The sequence below is a fragment of the Seriola dumerili genome, unplaced genomic scaffold (assembly GCF_002260705.1).
Source record: "Seriola dumerili isolate Sdu_G_001 unplaced genomic scaffold, Sdu_1.0 BDQW01000025.1, whole genome shotgun sequence".
NCBI classification, from domain to species: Eukaryota; Metazoa; Chordata; class Actinopteri; order Carangiformes; family Carangidae; genus Seriola; species Seriola dumerili.
The window spans coordinates 3,695,918-3,720,380 of NW_019174280.1; the positions used below are offsets into that span (position 1 = coordinate 3,695,918).

The 24,463-nt window shown below is 38.4% G+C and overlaps 2 protein-coding genes across 3 annotated transcripts in view; both read right to left on the reverse strand.

Moving 5' to 3' along the window:
- Nucleotides 1–522: 522 nt before the first annotated feature.
- ptrhd1 (peptidyl-tRNA hydrolase domain containing 1) lies at nt 523–2,130 on the reverse strand. Its single transcript, XM_022738031.1, has 2 exons — nt 1,904–2,130; nt 523–1,222 (listed from the first exon to the last, which is right to left on the reverse strand). Exons 1-2 carry the CDS (start codon nt 2,111–2,113, stop codon nt 1,052–1,054), a joined length of 381 nt encoding a protein of 126 aa, XP_022593752.1. The 5' UTR covers nt 2,114–2,130; the 3' UTR covers nt 523–1,051.
- Nucleotides 2,131–3,218: 1,088 nt separating this feature from the next.
- Nucleotides 3,219–24,463, reverse strand: part of fam184a (family with sequence similarity 184 member A) — a 145,318-nt gene continuing 124,073 nt past the window's right edge. The window contains exons 18-22 of one of the 2 annotated variants that reach the window (XM_022737911.1): nt 22,663–22,809; nt 13,448–13,565; nt 12,006–12,110; nt 10,358–10,614; nt 3,219–4,164 (exon numbers count right to left, since the gene is read on the reverse strand). In XM_022737911.1, coding sequence (XP_022593632.1) covers nt 4,083–4,164; nt 10,358–10,614; nt 12,006–12,110; nt 13,448–13,565; nt 22,663–22,809 — 709 coding nt within the window. In that variant the 3' untranslated portion in view covers nt 3,219–4,082. The remainder of the gene's footprint in view (nt 4,165–10,357; nt 10,615–12,005; nt 12,111–13,447; nt 13,566–22,662; nt 22,810–24,463) is intronic. The other variant, XM_022737910.1, reaches the window with a different exon arrangement.

Below are 24,463 nucleotides of genomic sequence, written 5' to 3' on the forward strand. Positions count from 1 at the left end.
TATAGTGATATTGCAACCAGAACCAACCAGTCATATTAATTATTCATTTACAATACTTACATAATTCTGGCATTGTAGTAAGAGCTTTAACAAAGAAGATGGTGGTTTAGTTTTTCATCATCCATCTGTTTATAACAATTGCATTTCTATATACAGTAACTGCTGTTTCTGGACCAGCTGAAAAATAATCAGACACTAATTTCTCTAATTTTGCCCAGTGTGTCCTGAAGTACCTATGTATGAATCGTGTATTAGCTGTGCCCTCAGGGAGAGGCTCAGAGTGTCATGGTAAAATCCTTATCATGTCTGTCTAGTCTACTAAAGACAAATGTTTCTGTAAAGTTTAACCAGTTGAAATATAAATTTCTCTTTCCATATTAAAGGAATTACAGGTGAGAAATGACAACTGAAGTGCAAATAGTGTTTGCAGGTGTTCTGATTCTGGCCAACAGATCTGACAGAAGAGCTACATAATTTGAGAACTAGATTCATAAGAATGAATGTATGAATGAAGAGGAAGTGTAAAACCACATGTAGAACATTTACTCGACTCATGCCACAGAACAATGAGACAAGACAGACATTTTTCATCCTCAAATAAAGAACTGGCAATGTGGTAACACTGAATGCAAACCATTATACACTTGGTTAAATTGTAGTTGGAGCCATCCAGAACATATTTAGTTTTTGCATCAGATATACAGTGTACACTTATATATATATGTGTAAATGTTAATACAACTTATGTATTGAGCTGTACTAAGATGCTGTGGGATAATACACTGCCAACTGTTGTACCTGCCAATGCTCACATATATCATAAAATCATAATCACAAAACAAAAAGCATTGTGAAATCTGAGCAAATTAATCAGGATTCACTGAAATTGATCATTTTCTGATTTTAATCTTGTAAATTACAGCTGTTTTGATCCATAGACAGAGACAACATTCACACATTTTGAATGAAGCTCCTCAGGCCTCTTTCCTGCTGTTATTTGAAAAGTATTAAGATACACTGCAATGCGTAAGTGAACACTTTTCAAAGCAACTTATTTAAAGAGTTTGAACTTGCGCAGCAGCGGCTGGACAGTCTCTTTAGGATATGGCTTCAGAGCCAGGCACGTGGGGATGTTCTCCGGCTGTTCGATCCAAAGCTTGTGGGACACACCAGCCTGAGTCAGGTTCTCTGATAGACCGGAGAGGGCGGCCTCGTCTGGAGCCTACAGACAAAAATACACACAAACACTTAAGTCAAGATATTAGAGAATTTATGTCACAGACCTCTATGATAAATACATATATACAGAAAACATTACTTCAGATTTAACACCAGGAAACCCATGAGAACATGTTGTTATTTTAGTAATGAAAAGCTATGTCCTGTTTTGCAGGGATACAGTGAAGCAGGTCAATTCAATAACCTACAGGCTAACTAAATTCAGACAGGAAGTAGAAATAAATCTCGTTTGGAGAAATAACTGTCAACACGAGACTACATTCAAAATTTTGACTTTTAAAACATTAATGGCTTATCACCACAAACCTGTCGCTTCTAGAAAATAATTTACCAACTTAGTATAACCAATGGACGCAATTTTTCAATTCGGCACTAATCTGACATGCCAAACTAACACAGAGGTTTTTAAAAATCGCTTCTTTTGTGATTCCCATGATCCGGCACGTGTTAGCTAACTGGCTAAATACGCTTCTGTGAAGGAAAACAACAGGTTGAAAGCTCGCACTATATAGTAAATATGTGCTGCCGAATGATACAATTAGCCAGGTCACAATGTCATTTATCATTATTTAAATGGTATAAGCGTTGTACGTTTGGTGACGATGTAGGCAACACTAAAGTGACAGATATTTGAACGGTGTTTGGCATAAAGTGTCGCACTTACCCCAAGCACTACTTTATGCATGGAGTCCAGCTCTGCCAGGTACTGCTGCGTGTCTGGGTCTGAGTAGTGCAGGTGGATGGCGGCGGTAGCAGCGTGACAAGCCTGTGTTATCACGGCCCCCAGGGGCCAGGACAGCTTATGAACCAGATCCGACCGGACAACAACATACTGGACCAGCCGGCTAGGAGACCCGGCTCCCGAGGCCGCCATGTTCAGTCTGTACAGGAACGGATTCTGGGTTTGTTTATTTTCCGGGTCAGCCGCTGTGAAGCTGATCATGAAGAGATATGAAGAGATATCAATGCCCCCTAATGGTTACTTTTAGAAGTTCGTCGTAAAGCCTGTGGTACCAGCAAAGAAGCTATCAGTACTCTTTATTCTAAGCTACATATAATTTTATTAGTAAGTAAATATTTAAATAAATGTGGGACATTCACCCACATATATAAGCACAATCGGAAAAGAAAACAAGCATTTTAACTTTCAAATTTCATTGCAGTTTACATGTTTAGTTGTGTGTGTGTGTGTGAGCACAGGACGGGACAAATCCAAGCTTTTATCAATCAAGATTTGAGAGTATTCAGGACCAGATACCTACAAGTTTTGTTTTCTGTTGTTGTTGACTTAGTTAATTCCCTTTGTATCTATAGCTTTTTTATTTGCCTAAAATACTTAAATCATATCCATAGAAGCCCATTAGTAAGCCTCCTCTCATATTATCAAGTGCACTGAGACAATAAAGATGAATTCAAACTGGCACTTAACATTTAAAACTTGTTCTGCATCAGATTTGCAACTAACAATTATTATCGATTAATTTGCAGAATATTTTCTTATTTGTCTATAAAGTGATAGAAAAACAGTGACATTTCCCAAAGCCCATGATGCTATGTTCAAATTGCCTGTTTTATTAGACCAATGACCCGAAACCCAAAAATCAAATATGACAAAAAAAGAAAAAAGGAAAGCATCAAATCCCCACATTTATGCATTTATGAAGCTAACCAGCAAATGTTCGGAATTGTTGCTTGAAAAGTGACTGAAATGACTATCAAAGAGTTGCCAATTATTTTCTGATCGTCTTACCAGTTAGTTGATTAATCATTGCAACTTGAGTTGTTGTTAATGAACTATTATTATCTTACATCTCTTAAAATACTGACATTTTTATTATTTCAACATTTTTTTTAATAAAATGAAATGTAATTAATCAATTCATTTCAATAAATGACAAGCAAACACAGGTAAATGTCACAATAATTATTTATTAAGCATACACATTATAATATAAATATAAAATATGCTATTTTTGTTTTTAAAATTGGTGAGACATCATTATATCTGTGTTGAGACAGACAACCATACAAACAGGTTTTAATATTCTACCAAAATCTGCTGAAACTTCTATGCAGCTGTAACAAACTTGCCATGATGGTGCCGTCCTAAAATCAGAGCCTGTATTCATGGAGCATATCAGAGCAGTGTAACTGATCTAGGATCAGGTCCATGTAAATGTCACCATAAATGAGGAGGCAAACTGGTCTTAGATCAGCCCTCCTAGTCTAAGATGCTGTATGCAGTGGGCCCACGTACAGGGAGAGCACAATAACCTACTGTATATTTCTTTATATATATATTTCTTACTGTAGTCCAACAATGGCAATTAGCAGCATGATAATGCACCACTCATTTTTTCTAGTTCCAAGAAACTGCAAAATAAGTTAGGAAGTAAAGAAATAAAATAAACATCAAACATACTGATGATCATTGTCACTGTACTAAGAGAGAAACTCGTCCACAGTGAAACAATCAGAGATAATCAAGCAATCAAATCAGATCAGAGTGATGACATTTTGACAGCCAGGATCGGGTTCAATTCAGTTTCCCCTCAGCCAACAGCAGGAAGTGGATAATCATTACATTTTTACTAAAGTGAAAATTAATGACATCAAGTTCTGTGCGTTTCACTGACAGATCAATGAGAATTCATTCTCAAACCATGAATGACAGCGTCAGTTGACTGAATCTAAAGTGAATTGATCCCCAAACCTCTCAATGACAATAAAGAACAAATAGTTTGAACATTTTTTCTCTTTTTTTCTGTGTTTTTTTTTTCTGTTTAGTTTTTTTTAAGTTTGGTCGACATGCTGAATCCTTGTGTTTGCAGGTTTGTGGTCAATCAAAAGGAAAAGTATTGGGCAAACCACTCCTGGCGCTGGGCGTCCGGGGAGTCGATGGTGGAGTCCTTTGTTTCAGGAGGGCTTCAGGACCGGAGCGCAAAGCCAACACAACACAAATAAAAACAAAGGACAGTCAGGGAATAATCCACAGAGTCATTTAGCATATTTAGTCTGACAGATGAGGGCAAAGTCTGGCAGTGATGAAAAGTAAATAAGTACATTTAAGCAAATACTCTACTTCAGTACAATTCTGAGGTACCTGCACTTTACTAGAGCATTTTAATTTTATGCTTCTTTATACTTCACTACATTTCAAAGGCAAATATTATACTTTTTACACAACTACATTTATTTGGCAGATATAGTTACTAGTTACTTTATGGTCAAACATTTTCATACAAAATGATTCTAAAATGTGATGAAAAGGTGACTGTATTATCATATCATTATGTTTTAACCTATTTTCCATGCTGATCTGCTTGTTTAAAGTACTTTCTAAAACTAAGACGATCAATAGATTAAACAAATTGATTTAAAATAACAGGTTGAATGTGTTCATTTTGCTGCGCTGACAGATTTTCTCACTTGTTTTAAATAAATAAGGTTTTTCAGACATAGTTTTATACAGAAATGTCTTAATGAGACAGAAGGTTATGTAATGTATGTATTTTTCCACATAATGACTACTTTTACTTTTGAAACTTTCAGTGCATGTTGCTGATAACAGTGTAAACTTTAAATGCAGGACTTTTACTTGTAATGAAGTCATTTTATATTGTAGTAAAAGATCTGATTACATCTTCCTCCTCTGTGTCTGCTTTCTTTTATCCCTTCGGTGTGTTTTGTGCTTAAACTTAAGTGATGTACATTTTTCCATTTCCATTTTCCATCCTACAGTCCCTCACCAGACCGCTTCTCCTTCTGTGCTATTTACAGTTATTTTAGTTACTAAAGCAATGTGAGTCAATGCACAGCACAAAACCAATTTATGATTGGATTTGATTTTGGCCACAATAAAATACAACCATCAATAAATACTAATGTGAGGGTTTAAAGGTATCTGAATGTGTATGTCACTTTTCTGTCCACAGGGGGGCAGCAAAGTCACAGTCAGGACTCAGTGAGTCTGTGCTGTGTCCCTGTTCCGAACTATCAGGGCTGGATGACCCTGTTTGTAGTCTCTGGGCCAAAACACAAAAACAAAATGTTGTCGGCCCCTGTTGCCTCCAAGTCCCTTCAAGTTTCTATTTTGATAAAACCCAACTTTACATGGGAAAGTTCAGAATTTACAACTGGATTTTACAAAACATGGTCACCAGATTTTGCACCTATGCACGGTCCAGTTAATACTGTATTCTAGTGGCGCACATTCTCTGAATAACTTGCAAGAATTCAAATGATCAAAAAACGACTGACATACAGAGACACCTGGGTTATTGTGGGACCCCACATGGTTTTGCATGGTTGGTAATCCAGCCTTGCATACCACATACAAACCGTATAAAAAGAAGCATAACTTAATTATTATGATACAGTTTTTGAAGTTCCTATAGAAGAAGCAGGTGTGCTTTACTGAAAATCAACTCAGGGACCATTTAATAGGAGATTTGCATTTTAACTGTTCATGTGTTTAGTTTTACATTTGTAATGGGCCTTTACAGTGTTTTAAGGATGATAGTGTGTGTGTGCATGTGATCTAGTATCTGTATCTATCTATCTGTGTCTATTTAAAAAAAAAAAAGAAAATGTCAATAATCAGTGAAATCTGTATGATGACATCAAGCTGCAGCTTTTTCCTGAACCAACATGTTTCCTGGGGGGGAACATGTTGTTTCCCAAAGTTTGAACTAATTAGGTTGAGCCTGTGCATCTATCAAAACAAACAACTACTGGAGCCACTTCTGCTTTCTTAATTGGCTACTTCTTAAACAAACAGTCCCATAACCCCAGGGTAATATATAAATGTTGGGGGGTAATTTTTTTTCTGCGTCAATTACTTCCCACAAGGATTTCCTAATTTGTTCAGCCTGATAAATCATGTTTACACTGAACATGGTCACAATTCAGACTCACAGCAAATCGCTCTGCTTCTATGAAACACACACAGTGATATATACAGTACTTTACATACAATGTTTCTATATTAGACAAACACTACAGCTCACTTGCAGCTTCTATTTACTATTAAATGACAATATTGCACTCTGTCTTCATTAGTATTTGTACTGTCAGCTGATTGACTGATACATAGTGACAGTTTAAATGAATGAAATATCTTCAGTCGTACAGTATCTAGGGTAACATCTACTCTGCTGCGTCATGCTAACACATCATACAATACACTATGCTGAATGATTCTAGAGAATTAGCATTGTCCTGTGTAAATAATGTAATTCAATGCTAAAAAGTGTGCAGTTTACAGCTGTTTTCTGCAGCCATGTTTATTTTCTTTATTTCAGGGGAGGCCAAACATATCCCCAAACTTTACAACATTTTTCTTTTGTCTTTATGTGATCAATTCACTACACCAAACTGGTATCCTCATTCAGTCAAAAAAACGTTTATATATTTTATATTTAACAAAGTATAAAAAAATTACTGAAAAGCATCAGTGTTAAGTTTTTTCCTCCAAACTTTACCTACATAAAATAGTCTGAAATTAGCAGAATTTTAGACTCTTACTTGTAATTGCTATATTTTCTATCATTCAGAATAATCTATTCTATATTCTATATTTTCTGTCCTTCTGTCTATTGTTGTGTGTTTGTTTTTTTTTACTGTTTGCACTGATCAAGAGTAGCTCTCTGAATTCTGTTGTATATTTTGTACAATGACAATGAAGGTTTGTTATTCTATTCTATTCTAGTGTATACTTAAGTGTTGACATAGAGGTCAAGAACAAACTAAAGCTTAAACCACAGATCTACAGGTGATAATGTAAACTGTATGTGCTGATCTGATTCAATGGGAAACAGGTAAAGTTTGGTTTGGGTAGAAATGTAAAACAGGTGTTTTTTTTTTTGACCATGTCAGTAAAAAACTTTCATCTCAGTTTACTGTATATTAGTGACTTATGATCAGTCCCTGGCATCACTTCTCCTCAACACCATCACATCTTCTATTTCCTCTCTCGTACATGTGTTGACTCACATTCCCGTCAGTCCTAATGGCCCCAGTATCAACTAAAATGAGCCTTGTCATTAATGTTTAGATGCTCGCAGGCACATTGATATGCAACAAGATTTTAGTGGAATAGTCTAATTAATTTAGATAAGGTCTGTCATCTAATGAAAGCTGTTTCAAGGGTTTAGGCGATGAAGACTTTAAAACCCAATGTTTTAAACGGGTCAGATTTACAAATTGCTGATCACTCAGCTGTTAGAAGGGTTACTGTCAGGCCAGAGCAATCAGGCTAAGTAGAAGTGTTTGTCAAGAACAAAGAGAGTGCGGGGAGGAGAGGGATGAATCATTTCATGGAGTCTGAAAACATTTCAAAGGAGATCTGTAATATCTGACCTCATACTGTCATTGCTTGGCTCTGTTGTGTGTGTGTGTGTGTGTGAGTTTGTGTTGGAGTAGCGCTCATGCTTTCCTGCCAATAGCAACGAGTGTGTTTTTGTTTCTTCAGAAAACCAGGATCACCTTTAAGAACATTTGTGTGTGTGTGTTTGTGTGTAACAGCAAAAGGTGGCTCCCATAATAAACAGAGGTTTGTCCCAAGCTTTTGCAAAGCAGCCATCCCATAATATGTCATAACTCTTCTTTACAGAAACACCAGCAAAACATGCAGCAGAACATGCTCACACACACACACACACACACACACACACACGCACACAAACACACGCACTCACACACACACCCATACACTCACACATGCTATAAACCTAAATAGTAGTGCTGCAAAACACACTTCTTGGCATGCAAATACACACGCTGCATGTATTCATGTGAGAAGCATGTTCGATAATTTATCATCATATCAGTTCACACCACAGCGACCGACCAGAGAAGCATTTATTGGACCACAGAGATGAGCAGTGAAGCTTTTTTTTTTTTCAAAATAAGACACCACCACACACAGAGAGGACTGTCTATGATAGCAAAAGACAATATCTACTTCATTAGAAATTCACTTGCCAAAATAGTTTATTCACTTTGTACAAAAATAATCAATCCCATTTGGAGTTGAGGAGGAAAAGTGCGGCGTGTGCAACATGCTGAAATTCAGATGAAGATGAGGATGAAAAAAAAACCCCAAAAAAACAGACACAATGCAACAACAAAAAGCTACAAACAACAGTATGTTGTATAACTTCCTGCACAGGAAAGGGAAACAGCATGCACACTGTTAACATGTTCAGACTGACAGACACACAATCGTGGAAAGGAAAAGTAAAAAATAAAAAACATGCCCCTTTTGCATTCCAAGGCCATTCTTTGAAGCTTCAGTCGCATATGGAACTCTTGTGTTTTTGTTCAGGTTATAATGTTATTTTATAAATATTCATTGCTTCTATTTAAAGAGCTGTGATGCTGCTGATGTCGCCGAGGTTCAGCAGGAAAATGCAGTCGTGTCCTTCAGTCTCAACTGAGGATCAGTCACTGTTATATACAGTATAAACCTCAGGGCTTGATAGGAGGCAGACATCGTCTACCAGTATGTTTTAACTGACCATTTTCTAAATCCCTCCTCCGACCAGCCATTGTGCGGTCATGGCTTTACAATCCTAAGCAGGCACAGCAGACCAGGGCCTACCGGGCACAGGTCCAGGGGCCTGAGAGGTCAGGGGGCCCCGGGCCGGAGCCCCTGTATGACGCGAGTGTCTCCATTGAACGATACAGAGCTCAGTTGAGAAGTGTACTGGACCTTCGTCGTCATGGTAACAATAATAAATGCATGGTTAAGGCTGTGAAACGGTCATGGTTTGGTTAGGTTGAGGAAAAGATAGCAGTTTGGGCTGAAGTAAGCGTTTCCTTAAGTTTAGAGACCTTCGTTGTCATGGTTACAGTAATAAACACACAGTAAAGGTTACCGAACAGTCGCGGATAAATGAAACTATTAACTTTTGCATCATACAGGGAACGAACAGTGGTCTCTTGTGGGAAAGACCTCATGAAGACACACAGAACGACTACAAAGAGACACAAAATGATAAACAGACGCAGGCTTTTACCTGTCTGTGCCCAGGGCCCCACTTTCTAATAATATAGCCGTGATGTCAAGCTGTGGATTTCTCTGCATTTTAAAGTAAGAGCCATACTTCATATGTAAGGAGTTTAACTCAAGTAAAACCAAAATTACAAGCACAAACAGTGTGCTTGTTTGCTCTGATGTAAACTGCAAATGTTAGCATGTCTGGCTAAGTAGTTTACTACCTGCAGTAGTGAGCCATCTTTACATGCTATGTCATTTTCAGGGGATATATGTTCCATTAAAAAAAAGGCTTGTTAACAACCAGCACATCCACTATATAGACCCAGATGCTACTAGAGTTTTGCTAACGTTACTTGGCCCTGTCCTGATCCACTGGAGGTGGAGTTGTTAACGGTCCAACAACCACAGCATCCTACAAGCCTTTTCTTTTTTAACATTGTGAAACATACTTATACTAACTTATACTACTTAGCTAATTAGAGCTCATCTGCTACAAAGAAACAACAGTCTAATCTTACATTTGTCCTAATCATACTTATAATAGTAAGACTGACAAGCTGTAATCATGTTGGTTTAATTAGTTAGCTGATAAATTCTACTAGCGACGGTTCAGCTAGAAATGAGAATCCTGCTCATGCCTAACACTGACTGAAATCAATCGCGAATTGCAATGACTTTTGAATATTGATCGCTGAACAATAGCCTGCGAGAACGGAAAGCTTGTGTTAAGACCAGTTACTGGGAGCGGTTTAGCTAATGGTCAGTTTCAACAAGTTTTTATTTTACACTCTGCAGCTCGTGATGATAATGATTTCATGCTCTTTATGGTTTGTGAAAGGGCCAGACGTGGCAGGAAAGAATGAAAATGTAAAACATCAGTTATTGTTCCACTGAGAAATTTCTTTACAGAGCCAGAAGCAACAGAGTTCTGGGTTTTTTATTATCTTAAAATATAGCTTCTACAATCAAGGTTTGACTCAGGCTGTGAGTCAACATAGTAAAAGTGCTTTAACCTCTTTAATCCACAGGATTTTCTAATTAAACAGAGGCCTGTGATTGGATGATTGATGCATGGATTGACCAGCTTGCTGCCCGTGGGGGCTGAAAAGGTCTCACCTCATGAATTTCTTGGGTTCGGTGGGAGGGGTCGGCGGGGGAAGAGGTTTGTTGGAGTTGAGCTCAAGGTGGTGGAGGGGGGAGTTGGGGATGGGCTCTAGACGGCTGGGCTGGGCTGGGGGCGGGGGTGGGGGCTGTGGGGGCTGCCCACTTCCTGTACCCGCCACGCCCACGCCCATACCTGCTGCCTCCAGAGCCCTGAGATTAGGAGAGCTGCTGAATCTGCTGGCTGCTGTTTTCTCATTCTTTTTCTTTTGCTACACAGAAAAAAAAGAAAAGGAGGGGCACGGGGGTCAAAAAGGGAGCAAAAGGGAAGTTTAAAACAAAAATAATAATAAAAGATAAGAAGAAATGGAGGGAAAAAGGGCAAATGGAGTACAGGGAGAGCTCTAGAGGTCGTAACAGTCCAGCCGGAGAGAGACAGAAAAAGAGCAGCGTGCTAACTTGATCATATTCAAATGTTGATCGAAGCAGAGTGAATGGATCAGTCTGAAGACTGGCATCACTCAGTCTCAGTCTTAAAGCACCAGTCGCTCTGAGCAGAATGGAAATTCAGATGAGAAGAGATGTATCAAAGCAGGAAACATCTCACACTAACAAATGGCTTGGAAAGCAAAGGAAAGCTGGAGGAAAAAGTCAGGAAGAACAATCGAACTGGGTGGAAGAACCACTCGTACATTAACACACACATGGAAAATAAAATTCTGTGAAACACACATCACATATACAGATATGTGGAAAAAATACATGTAACAGCAAGAACACAAATACTGGAAGTTGTAGAACCCGAGAGATGATGTCAACAGTTATATACTGACCATGCAGTGGGAACATTCAACTCACACATACTGTTAAGAATGAACTCATCATGTTATCCAGGAGTTTTAAAGGCCCTGAATGATTTTTTCTCAATCAGCCTCTTCATATGAGTGATGAGATCCTACATGAACACACAATATTCTCACACAGTTACATCAGTTTTATTTATTTCAATTGAGCGATTGCTGTATTCTTAATTTTTTTCTGCCCTTTTTAATGGTATGAAGTGGGCAGGGCTGAGTCGGTACAATGTGATGTCACATACTTCTATGGCCCAATTATGATTTAGCAACATTTGAATCAATATCTTATGACATTTGGTTTGATTGTTTCTGATCAAACCACACATACACACAGTCCCAATAAAACAAATTAACTGAAATAAATGATTAATAAATAACATATATTTTCAAAAATAACTTTGTAACTTTGTTGCTAATTAAGTCATAAATATTTAATGTTATAGAGTAATACTGATTTGAAACCAAGTTTTTCAGGGGCTTTAGAGCATGTCAAACTACACATTTCTGTGATTATGTTTTAAAATTCAACTGATTTTCAAGAGGGCTAGTGCCACGTTAGATTTGAGATTAAATGCTATAAATTCAGTGAGCTACAGATGTGCATAGGACTGAATCTGAGATCAGTGTTTCAAAGCAACAGAATTCCTTCTTAAAAATCTCAGTGCTGATTGTCCATCAGATCAACCAGCACTGATGGAAATGAAATGAGATGGAGTGGATATCATCTTTGCTATGCAGTAAAAAGAAAGCGACAGGCTCATCAGAGTGCCCCTGTGTGTGGTGTGCTACAGGATATCCGCGCCTACCTTGATGAGCGGGTTGATAACTCCTACATTAGGACTGGCGTTGAACACTTTGTTGAAGTTGGTCTCCCTGTTGACGAGTTCCAGCTGGTAGAACTTCTTATCGTCCTGGAGGAGAAAATCATGTTAGCTGACAGCCAGAAAGGCTGTGGAAGACTCAAGAGACTGAGAATCACACATTTAATGAGTTCTGTCTTCAGACTTTTTTTTAGAGGCACACACACTTGACACTGCAGTTTGTGCCACTGCTTCAAAACATTCATTTTAACCATTATAACTGTCCTTTTGGTTGAAATTCTTCTTCCCATATGGACCTGCAAGTTACCCTTAAAGCACTCTAGTGTTTTATTTAACCTCAAAACAGACTGTGGACCTCAGACACAAGCTCATGACTCAGAAACCTCAATGACAACAGCACCACACCGTGACAAATGTAAGCTGATTTATAAAGTCACCTTTACAATGTGATTAGTGCAGTGAAACTGCAGTAGCCTTGTGTTATTGTCGGCTGTGTCCCTGACAAACCCATGAAAATCACAGCGTTAATGAGGTGAACCATATTGGACCTTAAACTGTCTAAAAGACAGACAGTGAGGCTGGCCCTGTGCAAAGCTTCAAATAAGTTAGAATAACATGCAACTCTGCTGTCCTTCACCATTTTTTGAAGATAGCTTACAAAATCCCTGAAAGCCAACATTAAAATACATTTTGCCTGTTTCTAAGTTTAGCCTTTGGACAAGTTAAAAGTCAGGTAGACAAATTATAGGTTGTTGACCCTTGATCTCAGTTAATTTAGTTTAGTATCTATTTAAAAATTGTTTGTTGTCATTACAGGTATTGCCCTTGAGTGTTTCCCATCATGTCTCTCAGGTAGTGATGTTTAAGCAAACACCTTTATTAAAAGTGGGGTGCCTCAGGGCTGTGTTTTGGATCCTGCCTAATTCTCATTAACATCTTTTCCTCAGGTCAAACAAATATCTTTTATTTATACACTGAATGAATAACTGGATGTCAAAATATATGGTATGTACACAAAATATTGCCAGAAAAACCCTGTGGCTTTTTGTCCAATCCTGCAGCATTTAAGAAACATATTAATGTCTTCTGTGGACCTGGACACAGTCACTCATGCTTCTGTTTCTTTGCATTTACACATCAGTAGTTCTCTTCAGTAACACCTCGCACACCAATGACCTGTTGTATTTGGGAAACACTCATGGGGTGGGGGTGGGGGTGGGGGGGCAGTCTGTACAACCATTTGGTTTTGTGGGATACAAAACACAACAATAACTTACATCTGCTTCATTTAGAGGAAAACTAAATGATCTTGTTCTACCACACCTGAGATCTACAAACAAACAGGAGATGGAGCCTTTTTCTTTTCACCCTTAATACTGTATATGGTTTCTCTTAGTTTAGGTATTACCTCATTGGCGGCTACCTACCACCAGTTTCTTGACTAGAGACTCTCTCTCAGAGACCATGTCCTTCAGCTCTGCGATGATCTGCAGATCTTCAGGTCGACTCTCCCTGTTCCTGAACTTCTCCTCTGTTCCTTCCAGCCTGAAATAGGAGACACAAAAAATACAAGAACATTATTATTCTGCACAAAGGATCCACTGAACATCATTCAGGCTCTGGCGGCTTAAATTCATACAACAGTGAAGAAAAGGAAAGGTAAGACAGCAATCCAGACTTCTTTCCAAACTGATGTGTTCACGCTGAATGTGATCTAATCAGGGTGTGTGTGCATTTCCATCAGTGTCAAATGTATATAAATGCAAATATCAATTAAACACAGATAGAGAGCAGCAATAACAGTGAGGTAAACTGATTAGGTCTTGCACTTTATAGTTTGTATACTAGATGGAAGCATCTGTTAGTTATGAGCATTACATTTCTGTACTGCAAAGAGTAAAAAGATGAGTGATTCATAGGCTTTTACTTTTTCATTAGCCTGTGATCAATAAAACAGTAATTGTCTCCGGTCCTTTCCCTGCCTTCTCCACTTCTCATTACAAAAACTATTAAAAGGTTGTAATTTGAAATCAAAACAGAGCTGCGCAGGTCCTCCGGCTCAGGAGGTTGTTTTCGCTTCTGTGAGTTATGAGAACTTTCAAAAATACATTATAATGGATTTTTTGTTATTTTACCAACCGGCTTTTAGAGAAATCACCACTTGTGTAAAAAAACCTCTGAGTCATTTCATATCCGGTGACATTTTCTCTAATGCAACATATGATAAAGATCGCTGAGCAGGATGAAATATTCTTCAAGCGAAAAACAACCAATCATAAATGACACCGTTGCTGGTAAATGACTCATTTTTTTTTAAATTGGGATGAAATGAAACAAAAAGCCTTTGAAAGCCTCAATTTGGCAACAGCGGGATATAGTTTATAGAACTTGTGCAATTCGAAAAGTCTTTCTCTGACTCAGAAATGTGTCTTTTAAATCTTACCATTATACAAGATGTGATATAAGTCATCACTTGCATCCTATTTTATATCATATCATTGTTTGAAATCAATGATTACCAGAGACATTTTGTTTTTATTATTATATTCACATCTCTAATTTATGAATTATGACATAACACCCTCTGAGATATAAAAATAGAAGTTTAAATTAACAAGAACAAAAAAAAAAATCATCTGAAGCTCATTGAGTTTCAGTAAAACACAAATGACAAAAAAAATAAACATGAAACAGTCTGAGATCAGGTACAAGTGCTTTTTTTGGATGTAGAGATGAGGCCTTCTCTGAAAATTGTTTTTGATCAAACATGGTTTCTCTGCATGTTTAACTGTGATTCTGTTGGTGGCTTTACCAATAGCTGATGTGACAGTGAACTAAATAGCCTTCCACTTCCCGCACCACCACAGCACGAGCCACTGAAGGGTATCTTTGTGACATTTATGCCACACCATGAAATCACACTTTCTTAAAGGCCGAGTACCAGAGCAGCTTGTCTTCCTGATAAACTGTGGTCTCTCCAAGGAATGTCCGCTGCTGTACGGGCGCAGCCACTGCAGCTCTGCTCGGTGATACTGATACATACTGATCTGCAGTTTCATCAGATATACTGTCGGCTCTGCTGGTCCGTCTGTGCTCTTCTGATAGCCGATTCATCATGTTCCTCCTGTTTGTCAAACATTTTCTGCAACTCAAGCATCAGAGTCTCTTTAGCTGCTCGGGTTGTGTTGGTGTTTGACAAACACTGACTGATATATAAAAAAGAAAAGGGAACATTTAAGCGTAAATTTTAACAGCTACATGACAGTATATGTACAATAGTAATTCAACTACTAATAGCAGAATTAACACATTTTTTGGGCTCTTTTTGGGGAATATGTTAGCTTTTATTATGGGAGCTATGGTTTACTCTCAATTGTCAGTTTATTAGCTAAACCCAGGATCCAGCTAAAGCTAATGCAGTCTAATGCGATAATCCTCCCTTCATGAAGGTTAGAATGTTCAGAAACTGTTTCAGAGGGGTGGTAATTCAGCTGTATGGTCATTTTGGAGGATGTAGTTTGGACAGGTGTTTTATTATTTTATCTTTCCCATTTAGAGCAATGAAAGTAGCCTAAATAATACGAACATCTCTCTGTATAATGCAATACAGTTCAAAGGCACCACAAACTACTGGCAAGATTTACTGCATTGTAGATAAGTATACCCAATAAACCATTTACATATTCAGCAGACATGGAGCAACATTAGGAACGTTATTGCAACTTTAAAGCTGCTTTAATCAACTTTTTGCATTCAAAACAAGCAATGCAGTACCAAACCAGAGTTGGCATTATGCCACTATGGGCTACTGCAGCTTTAAGGCTACTCATTATGGATGAGTACATGGTTTGAGTAAAGCTGCAATGCAAGAGTGGGGTTTTCTCCACACCACAAAGCTAAGTGCCTGTATAAGTATTGTGCAGTTTTAAGCTTTAATCTAATTGTCCCTAACAGTCACTTTGGCCAAGAATCTCAGTGATACAGTGACATGAGGGAAAAGCAGAGAGCTCACTAGTTCAGTAAACTCTTCAAATAGAGCCGAGACAAATGATGTCTTCTCGAGTGGAATAACTGGTTCCATCTGAGGCTGGTGGGGAGGTCATGATCAGATCCAAATATTCATAAGGTTTTTTTTATTGCCTTATGCACAATATGTTGTTCCAATGGATATATAGTATATATATACAGATTATGTGTCTGACTTTTGGACCCCACTGTTTATCTATATTTATCTCCGTACTAGCTGGCTGAACTGTAGCTGAGTTTCCTCTGGGCAGGAGCACGCTGAAGCCAAATGCTTAGCGTCCAACTATTACTGCAGCAGCATCAGCAACCCTCCACTAAGCAGGAAGTCCCTCTGTCACACCGAGCTGGAGTGTCAGTGACACATGAAAGTCAAGGGAGTCCAGGGTCACCCGTGGCATCTGTCATCTTTCTGGGTTGGTTTCAGATCACGAGGACAGAGATGACCCGCTATTGCTCAGCTTATATGCAAGCCATCAAACTGATTTTCTTCAACGCAACCTGCAGGCGGGAAAATCCATATCTGCAGTGGTGTCACTTGAGTGGGAAAGTAGGTCTCAGACTGCATGGTTAAGCTAATAAGATACTGGTCAGACATTACTGCTCCAATTGTCAGTAGTAAAGCTGCAACAAGGTGTTAATGTGGTTTTTCAAGCAGTAGCTGATTTTTTTGGTGAAGGTGGTGTCTGTGATAAGATGATGACCTTGAGTCTCGTAGTTGGACTCCATAGTGTTGGAATTTAATACAGCTAAAAAACTGACAATGAGTGATGGTGAAGAGGAAGAATTGGGTTAGTGCTTCTGTTATCTTCACTACCTTCTGGTTCTGTATTTTTCTCTCATAGCTGCTGCTGCTGCAGTTGCTGGCAATAAACTCAGTGTATGATGTTTGTTTTTGTTACAAAAATGACTCCACTTCTTCTTGCTTCCTCACTTCTTTGTGACGAGGTGTGTAATTAAGGGAACTCAGATACTGGTAAAATTAGCTCCTACATCGCCGCCTATCAAAGCTGCCATCATATTTACACTGGAGACAACAGAGGCAGCGGCGGCAGAAACCACTCACTGTCTGAAAGTACCTTAATGCTAATTCAGACATGATGATTACCAAACAATAAATAGTGACTAACTACAATCAACCATCAAACATATATGAACAGTTAAATTAGCCCTGCAACTAACTTTTATTTTCATTATCGCTTAATCCGAACGATATTTTCTCAAGTAATCAATTAATTGTTTTGTTATAAAATATTAGAAAATAGTGAAATGTGTTTGTTAGTTTCCCAGAGTCCAAACTGTCATCTTCAAATGCCTGGATAACAGTCCAAAACCCAAAGATAACTGTCGAAGACAAAGCAAACCAGCAAATATTTAAATTCAAGATGCTTGAACCAGTAAACGTTTAAAAAAACTTTAAAAAATGACTCAAATACACACTCCCTTTTTTCCTTTGATTGAGCATCTATCTTAAAAGTGCAATAATTCACTCTTAGGTGTAAAAATAAAATAAACAATGAGCAAAAATGGATGAAGAACAATTAGAGGCCATGACTTTTCTTACAGTACTATTATAATATAGTTATAATACTATTTTCTTATAATAAAACTCATTGTGCATGATCACACACACATAAGCCATCAAGGGAATGATTATCAAAGAAAATAGCGGTGAAAGACACAAAGAAGAAGACTAGAATAAAAAAGAAAGAAAGCTGCATGAGGTCACATTAAGAGAGTTTGATACTATATGTACCGTAATAACAACAACACACAATTTAAACCAGAACTTCCTGTCTGTATAAAGACTATAAAAGCAGCATTGTGTTATCTACACCTGCCAGAGACGGCTACATCTGTCTAAGGGCTGTGTCATTTGTGTGGTGGCACGGTATTTTATCCTTATGAGATTCTCACAAAACACAAGGAAGATGGATATTCAGTCTCCTAAATTTCTGACAATCATGCTCAAAGTTTCTGTGCGTTCTTTGTCATCATGGACTTTAGAGCCATCTGCTCTGTTTGAAATACAGTCGGTGTTTTCACTGTTTCCGGTTCTTGCTTGGCCTCCAAAGTCTTGTTTAATCTTGCAGATGTTTCACTGGTGAGATTTAATTGAAAGGTAGTGGAAAAGCAAAAGCATTGTTGCTATGGTTACCTGCAGTTTAGTAAACTTTATGCACTGATTTGAAGACTGTTGTTTAAGTGTTGACTGTAATTATGTTTCAGCTGTCCGGATGTATGATTTTAACAGACATCTACAAGCTGGATAATTGCTGATGTGACTACAGATGTGACTACAAATTGCAACTTGAGTTGTCATGACAACCAAAACCCAAACAAACACAAAATGCAACCCATAGACGAGCTTCCTAACTCTCAGAGGAATAACAGGACAAAAATATTTAAATATTCATGAGGCTTGAATGGTGAGGATATCTCAGCGGCTGCTCAGGGAGAGGGACTCGTTGTGAAGGAGACAAGGCTGTCGTCACCACAGTGATTAATGAGGCGGAAAGAGACTGGTGGTTAAGACGGATCTGTGTTTTAGTTAATTAGGTGAGAGGATCATCTCTGGGGAAAGTGAAGAAACAGCCAGAAAATAAAAAAAAAAAACTTGCTGAGCATTATTAGTGAATTTATCACAAAAAAATAAGAGAAAGTCTCAGACTGTTTGACTACATTATACTTAATCACATTACTGTATTTTAATTCCAACTTTAGTCATTTGTATGCTGGGTGCAGATGCTTTTTTCAAAGTTTAGATTCTTGGGTCAGGTCAATGTGTTATGGTAAACTTAGAAGAAGAATTGATGGATTTGATATATTTATCCATTATATCAAATATGTACTCTTAATGGTATTACTTTGTATTACTTATTGGGCCTCAATCACCTCAGTACATGCACTCAGTTTGAGGTTTAGGTGAGTGCATGTCTTAGCAAGATTTAAATTAACTCTATAAAATTGTTACAGTAATTTGGAAATAAAACCCCAAAAAACTGAAACTTGAAATAAATGCTTAACCTTAACTCAACCTGGATGGGAAACCCTAACAGTACTATAACAGCCACTAGGCTGACTGAATAAACTCTACCTGTTGGTGAATACCATGAGATACAATTGAAAGCCTTAGAGATATTAAAGCTGGTAAGTGGAGATTCTATGCTGTATTTGTGAAAATAAAAGAGAAAAGACCTTAAACACAGTGAGAGGTGGTGCTGAGGTCTGAAAGAAAGAAAATATTGGAAAATTTCAACAAAATGTCTTCTTTAAACAAATCGTAAACAGATTGTGTACACTCTACACTCCTTTAACTATAGATCTTGTGTAATACTGTGTGTAACACTGTAATAATGTTTAACTGGCATTTCATTTGCAGATGAAATAACAGCCAATAAAAGGTTATCTGATTGATGACTATGCTCTGTTTGACTGCAGATCCTCTGTGGTCCAGCAGGTGGTGCTTTGCTCTCAGCTGAGCCAGACTGAAAGGAGGTCAGCTCTGAGGAGAATGCTAGTTTGCTGCATGTCTCCTGACTCTCTCTCACACACAGACTCATTACAGCATGTGCTGCACAGAGTTTTTCCTATGGCTTTTCTATCTTTACATCACCCTGTTCTTATCTGTTGTATCTCTTTAACTCTAAACTCTCTTGTGGTTTGGTTTGTCTCTAAAGCCACCAGCACAAAAATCACCTTTCACCTCATTTTCTTTTTTCCTGCTGCCTCCATCTTTTTCTCTGTATTTTTGTCTGTCGTCACCTGTACTTTCTGTCATATACACTCATCTGTCTCTTTAGTTGTAACCTGCCCATCTACTGCATCCCCTCAGCTTTCTCTGGAATCTTTCAATCGATGCACGCATCACTTTCAGCATCTGCTTCACCAAAACCTAACTTGACCTCTCCTCAGTGTCCTCACAGCATCATCAGTGATATAAATCTTCTGCTTTATCTCTAGTGATAAAAGCCGCATTTCCTTCCACTAATTAGATTCTTTGAGCCCTGTATCATTAGTTGCTACGCGAAATGTCTTTGATCCACATTTCATGTGAATCTATACATTTTCTTTGATCTCTGCAAGTTCTCCATCTGAGGAAGTTCTAACTTACATTTGGTTTGTAGACTGGTGTTACTGCATATTGTACGTTGAGCAGGACAAGACTTGAGCTTTATGATGTATAATTCATCTGATTTGAATATTTTAAGGCTGCAGGAGCCCAAGAAATCCAAGGTGGTTGAACCCTTGGTTTCCAGTCTTAGAATCCTACATCACTGTCCCTCTAAACTCTGTTTTACAGTAAAACAAATGTGACATTTAGAAATCCTGATTTCATTCAGGTTGTCTGCACAGACCATACATTTATGTAGTATTGCACTATAAAAATATGTCATAACATTTTGGTTGGAATTAGTAGCATCTCAGATAGCAAAATGATCTTCTGACCCAACATATGCCTGGGTCCTCGGCCTTCCACATCTGGGCGGACTCTCCTCCACTATTGACTGACAGCTGGAAGATTTTCTGTGTGTGTGTGCCAGAATCGGTCCAGATGTGAAGGTAGCATTTGACAGTCATGCTGTATATGGGCCGGATTCAGGCCGTGGGACCAGACGTGTATTGGGCCAGAAGAAAACAAGCATGTGCCCCGAGTATGGACCGGATATATTTTGCTACCTGCCACTGACAGAGAGCTTATAGAAGAATAACAAATAATAATCCTCGGTATCTTCAAACAGTATTAACATACAGTAATAACCAATAATTCATTCTCCATGTGTGCACTAGTCATTGTAACACATTTTAACATAATTTGGATTCAGGAAAAATGACAGTTTGGGCAATGACGCAAATGAGGTACATTCACTAGACCAATCAACAATGGAGCTGGTTCATGGGAAGCTATTATTTACATCTGCCACAGCTGCAGCTACCAGCAGGGACACAGAGGTTATGTCCTCAGTAATTTGTTGGTTTTGATGACCTGAAGAGGAATTTAATACCACAATTACTGAGTGGTACTGGGGGGTGGGGTTGGATTTATGAGTTCAGTATAAGTCCTGACAACAGCCACAGTTTGACTCTGAGCATTTCTGGGGAGTAAGAAATGTTGTTTTTATTTGATGCTTGATGCTTAAGAAAAGCACTGTTTCCTCTGTGGGTTCAGTTTCAAGTGTGTGGCACTTCAGTTAAGATAACAGCGAGCTCAGTGGCAATGTGACGACATGTTTGGAGTGAATAAATACAGAAAACACAACAATGTTCAGATGAAGACATCAGCCCCTGCTTACTATGTATGAAAAAGAGAATTCCTGGCAGATTGGACAGTTTTCACAGTTTATGTGACGCAGTTATGTTGATGCACATCAGGATAGAGGCAAACATAAAACCCAGGATTGAAAACTTTAATGAAGTTGCAAGCAGCTACTGAAACCTGCAGTCTGCACAGTGTTTTTTATTCAAATTGCCTCCATACAACAGAACAATATGAGAGCGCATGCATAAAGGCACATTATACCTCATGCATATGGAATCAAAAGCTGGCATTTGTGTTTCTCTCCTTTTTTTTAATCTTCAATTTCATGGAGTCATTTTATCTTTTTGTGATGTGCTTTTGTTTTGAAAATGGAACACATTATTTCCAGAAGAGTTTGGCTCAGGTACAGATTGAGGGTTCACGGGCCTCAGACTGCAGTAAATCTCTCGGCGCTGCCTTTCATAGCGAGCCAGTTTTCTTCATGTGCCGTCGTGCGTGGTGCAGCTGTTTATAACGTATGACACCAGCAACATGATTATCTGGCAGGAAAATAATTCATCACAGCCCCCCCCTCCTCCTATTTATACTCCACTTCACCTGACGCACATGAAAATAAAAATAGTCTGCATGGATGCTCCTGCTCCTATATGACTAACAACTGAAAATGTGTTTAGATACGCCCTAGTTGTCTATGATGCAGTGACTGCATAGGTCATTGCATAGAAAAACAGGAAGCGCACAGTTTTCCGATATTTGATCATCTGCTTCATTAAAGTAAATGATGTGAACAAGTATGTTAGACGTGGATAAAGAGTTAAATCTGCAGAGGAGAAAAGAGAAACCAGGAGTGTTCGGGCAGGTGTGAATGCCTCGCCTGCTCCTCTCCCCAGAGAAAACTTGTCTGTTGTTTTTATGCTTCCACTTGGCACCTGACAATACTCAGTTACATTATCTAGGACAAATATGTTGACCTGTGCCCACGGCAATCATGAGCTGAAGAATCAGATAACTGTTATTCCTCTGTGCCGCAGACCTTCATTGCTGCACAGCTGTTTGACGACACCACACACACACACACACACACACACACACACACACACACACACACACACACACACACACAACAACAACACAACATGAAACTGGCACAAAATGACACAAACAGACACAACATGAAGACAAAAATCTGTGAATGAACAGACAGGAAATGACACAAAGACACAAACGTTACATTTGACACATCACAACACAACGCTGCATGAAATCAACACTAAATGACAACAACAACAACAAAAATACACAACGTTACACACGACNCACACACACACACACACACACATATTCGCAGTGTGTACGTACAGTATCTGAAGGGCGGAGATCTTGTCTTTCAGCACTTCCTGGGCTTTGTTGAAGTCGGACAGCATGTTCTGCGTCTCTCTGCTGTGGACGGCACTCAGCTCGGCGAGCTCCCTCTCGTGCCTCTTTGTCAGCTCTTGTTCGTGAACCCTGAAAAGGGGAGAAGAACGGACAGTTGAGTTTCTGAGAGAAAAGTACAAAGTACAAAGTTCATTTTCAACTAAAATGCCAATTATTTTCTCATATAATCATTTTGAAAATTCCAAATTTGTTTCTTTTGTCCAACCAACAGTTTAAAACTCAAGGATTTAGAGAAAACAAAGAAAAGCAGCAACCGAGAAACAGGTTAACCATCATTCAACAGCAGATATCCATAGCAACATTAAATCTACTGCGTCATTAGCAGTCCACTCTTATTGGTGGTGAGACAGACCTAACCACATGTTAAACTGGCTATAAATAAATGTTAAAAAAAGGATACTACTTTGTACACAGTTTCTCTTTTGCACTGTGATAAGTGGCCATTGTAGAGCCATACTACATTTGATGTGTCCTGATACAAAAAACAACATTCAACATTTTGCAGTGTTGAAATAATTATCCAGATCCTTTAATTATTTAAAGTAGCACTTCTGTCTTCCAGTATCACTCAGTTCTGCTCTTGGTTTCAGAAACGTTTAGAATATTTTACATGCTCCTTTGAACATTGTTATATTTTATGCTCAAGGGGCGAATCAGTGGCTCACCTGGTAGTGTCATCAGTAAATGTGCAGTTTGTGGTCAGCACTGAGGAGTAATGTTTTTGCACTGGGTTCCTGTTTTGTTTGGTATCATTTGTTTTGCTTGTTTACAAGAAAACTCCACATGGCACCTTAGATAGTAAATGTACCGTGACCCTTAAAATACAAAATTTTATTTTTTAATAAAACTTTATTTTGGTAAATCACAGCTCTTATTTATGTCTTTATGTTATGTCACTAGACTGTGCATAGTGATTAACAAAAGTTTTAATTAACACACGTAATCATGTCTAAGTCTGATCACCTTGGCTTGCATGTGTCAGATTTTCAATTAAATAGACGCCACGTCACGTCACGTCACGTTAATTAATTGGACATACCAACTGCATTACAATTTAACCTCCAGGATAGAGTGATGCATGCTGTGGCTCAGGAACAACTCACATTTCCATTTGTTAATCTTTGAAATGGGTGATATTTCCCTTTAAGACTTAATCAGCACCTGCAGACTCTCCTCCTCTGTCTGTCTGTCTGACTCTCCCAGGATAAGCGAACATAATGGATCGCCCCACGGAGGAAACATTGGTGAGATTAGAAGAAGGAGGCTGAATGAATTCCAGGACCATGACTGCATGGGAACATACTATGAATGAAATGATGAGATATTCGTTTGAACAAAATGAAAATTCATAAAAACATAAATGTGGTATGATTTAAGTGCAAAATACTGCATGTACTATGTATACGTAATGTGTGCTAAAGTCTGTAGATGGAATAATAAACTATTCATATTATGAAATATATTCAATTTACCAACTCAACTTTTTGCTGAGGAAGGAAATGAGCTAAATGAAGAGGAAAATGATGAAAATTGGGAATAAAAGCTGATAATAGTGAAATGAGGAGGAGTAAAAAGGCTGATGAAAGGGAAGAGAAGGAGCATAGAGGCTGGAGGAGAAACATGGATGTCTGTCTGCCTCTCACTCTGACTGGGCCAACTCCCCCTGAGGGGCGCACATCTTATCTCTCTCTGCTTCCTCTTTATTTATTTATCAGCCTATTTT

What these genes read in the sequence shown, in the direction of transcription:
- ptrhd1 (XM_022738031.1), bottom strand. Translation starts at nt 2,113, where the DNA reads ATGGCGGCCTCGGGAGCCGGGTCTCCTAGCCGGCTGGTCCAGTATGTT. An exon ending in TGCATAAAGTAGTGCTTGGG is followed by an intron (nt 1,223 to 1,903) that starts GTAAGTGCGACA and finishes TTTTGTCTGTAG; the next exon opens with GCTCCAGACGAGGCCGCCCT.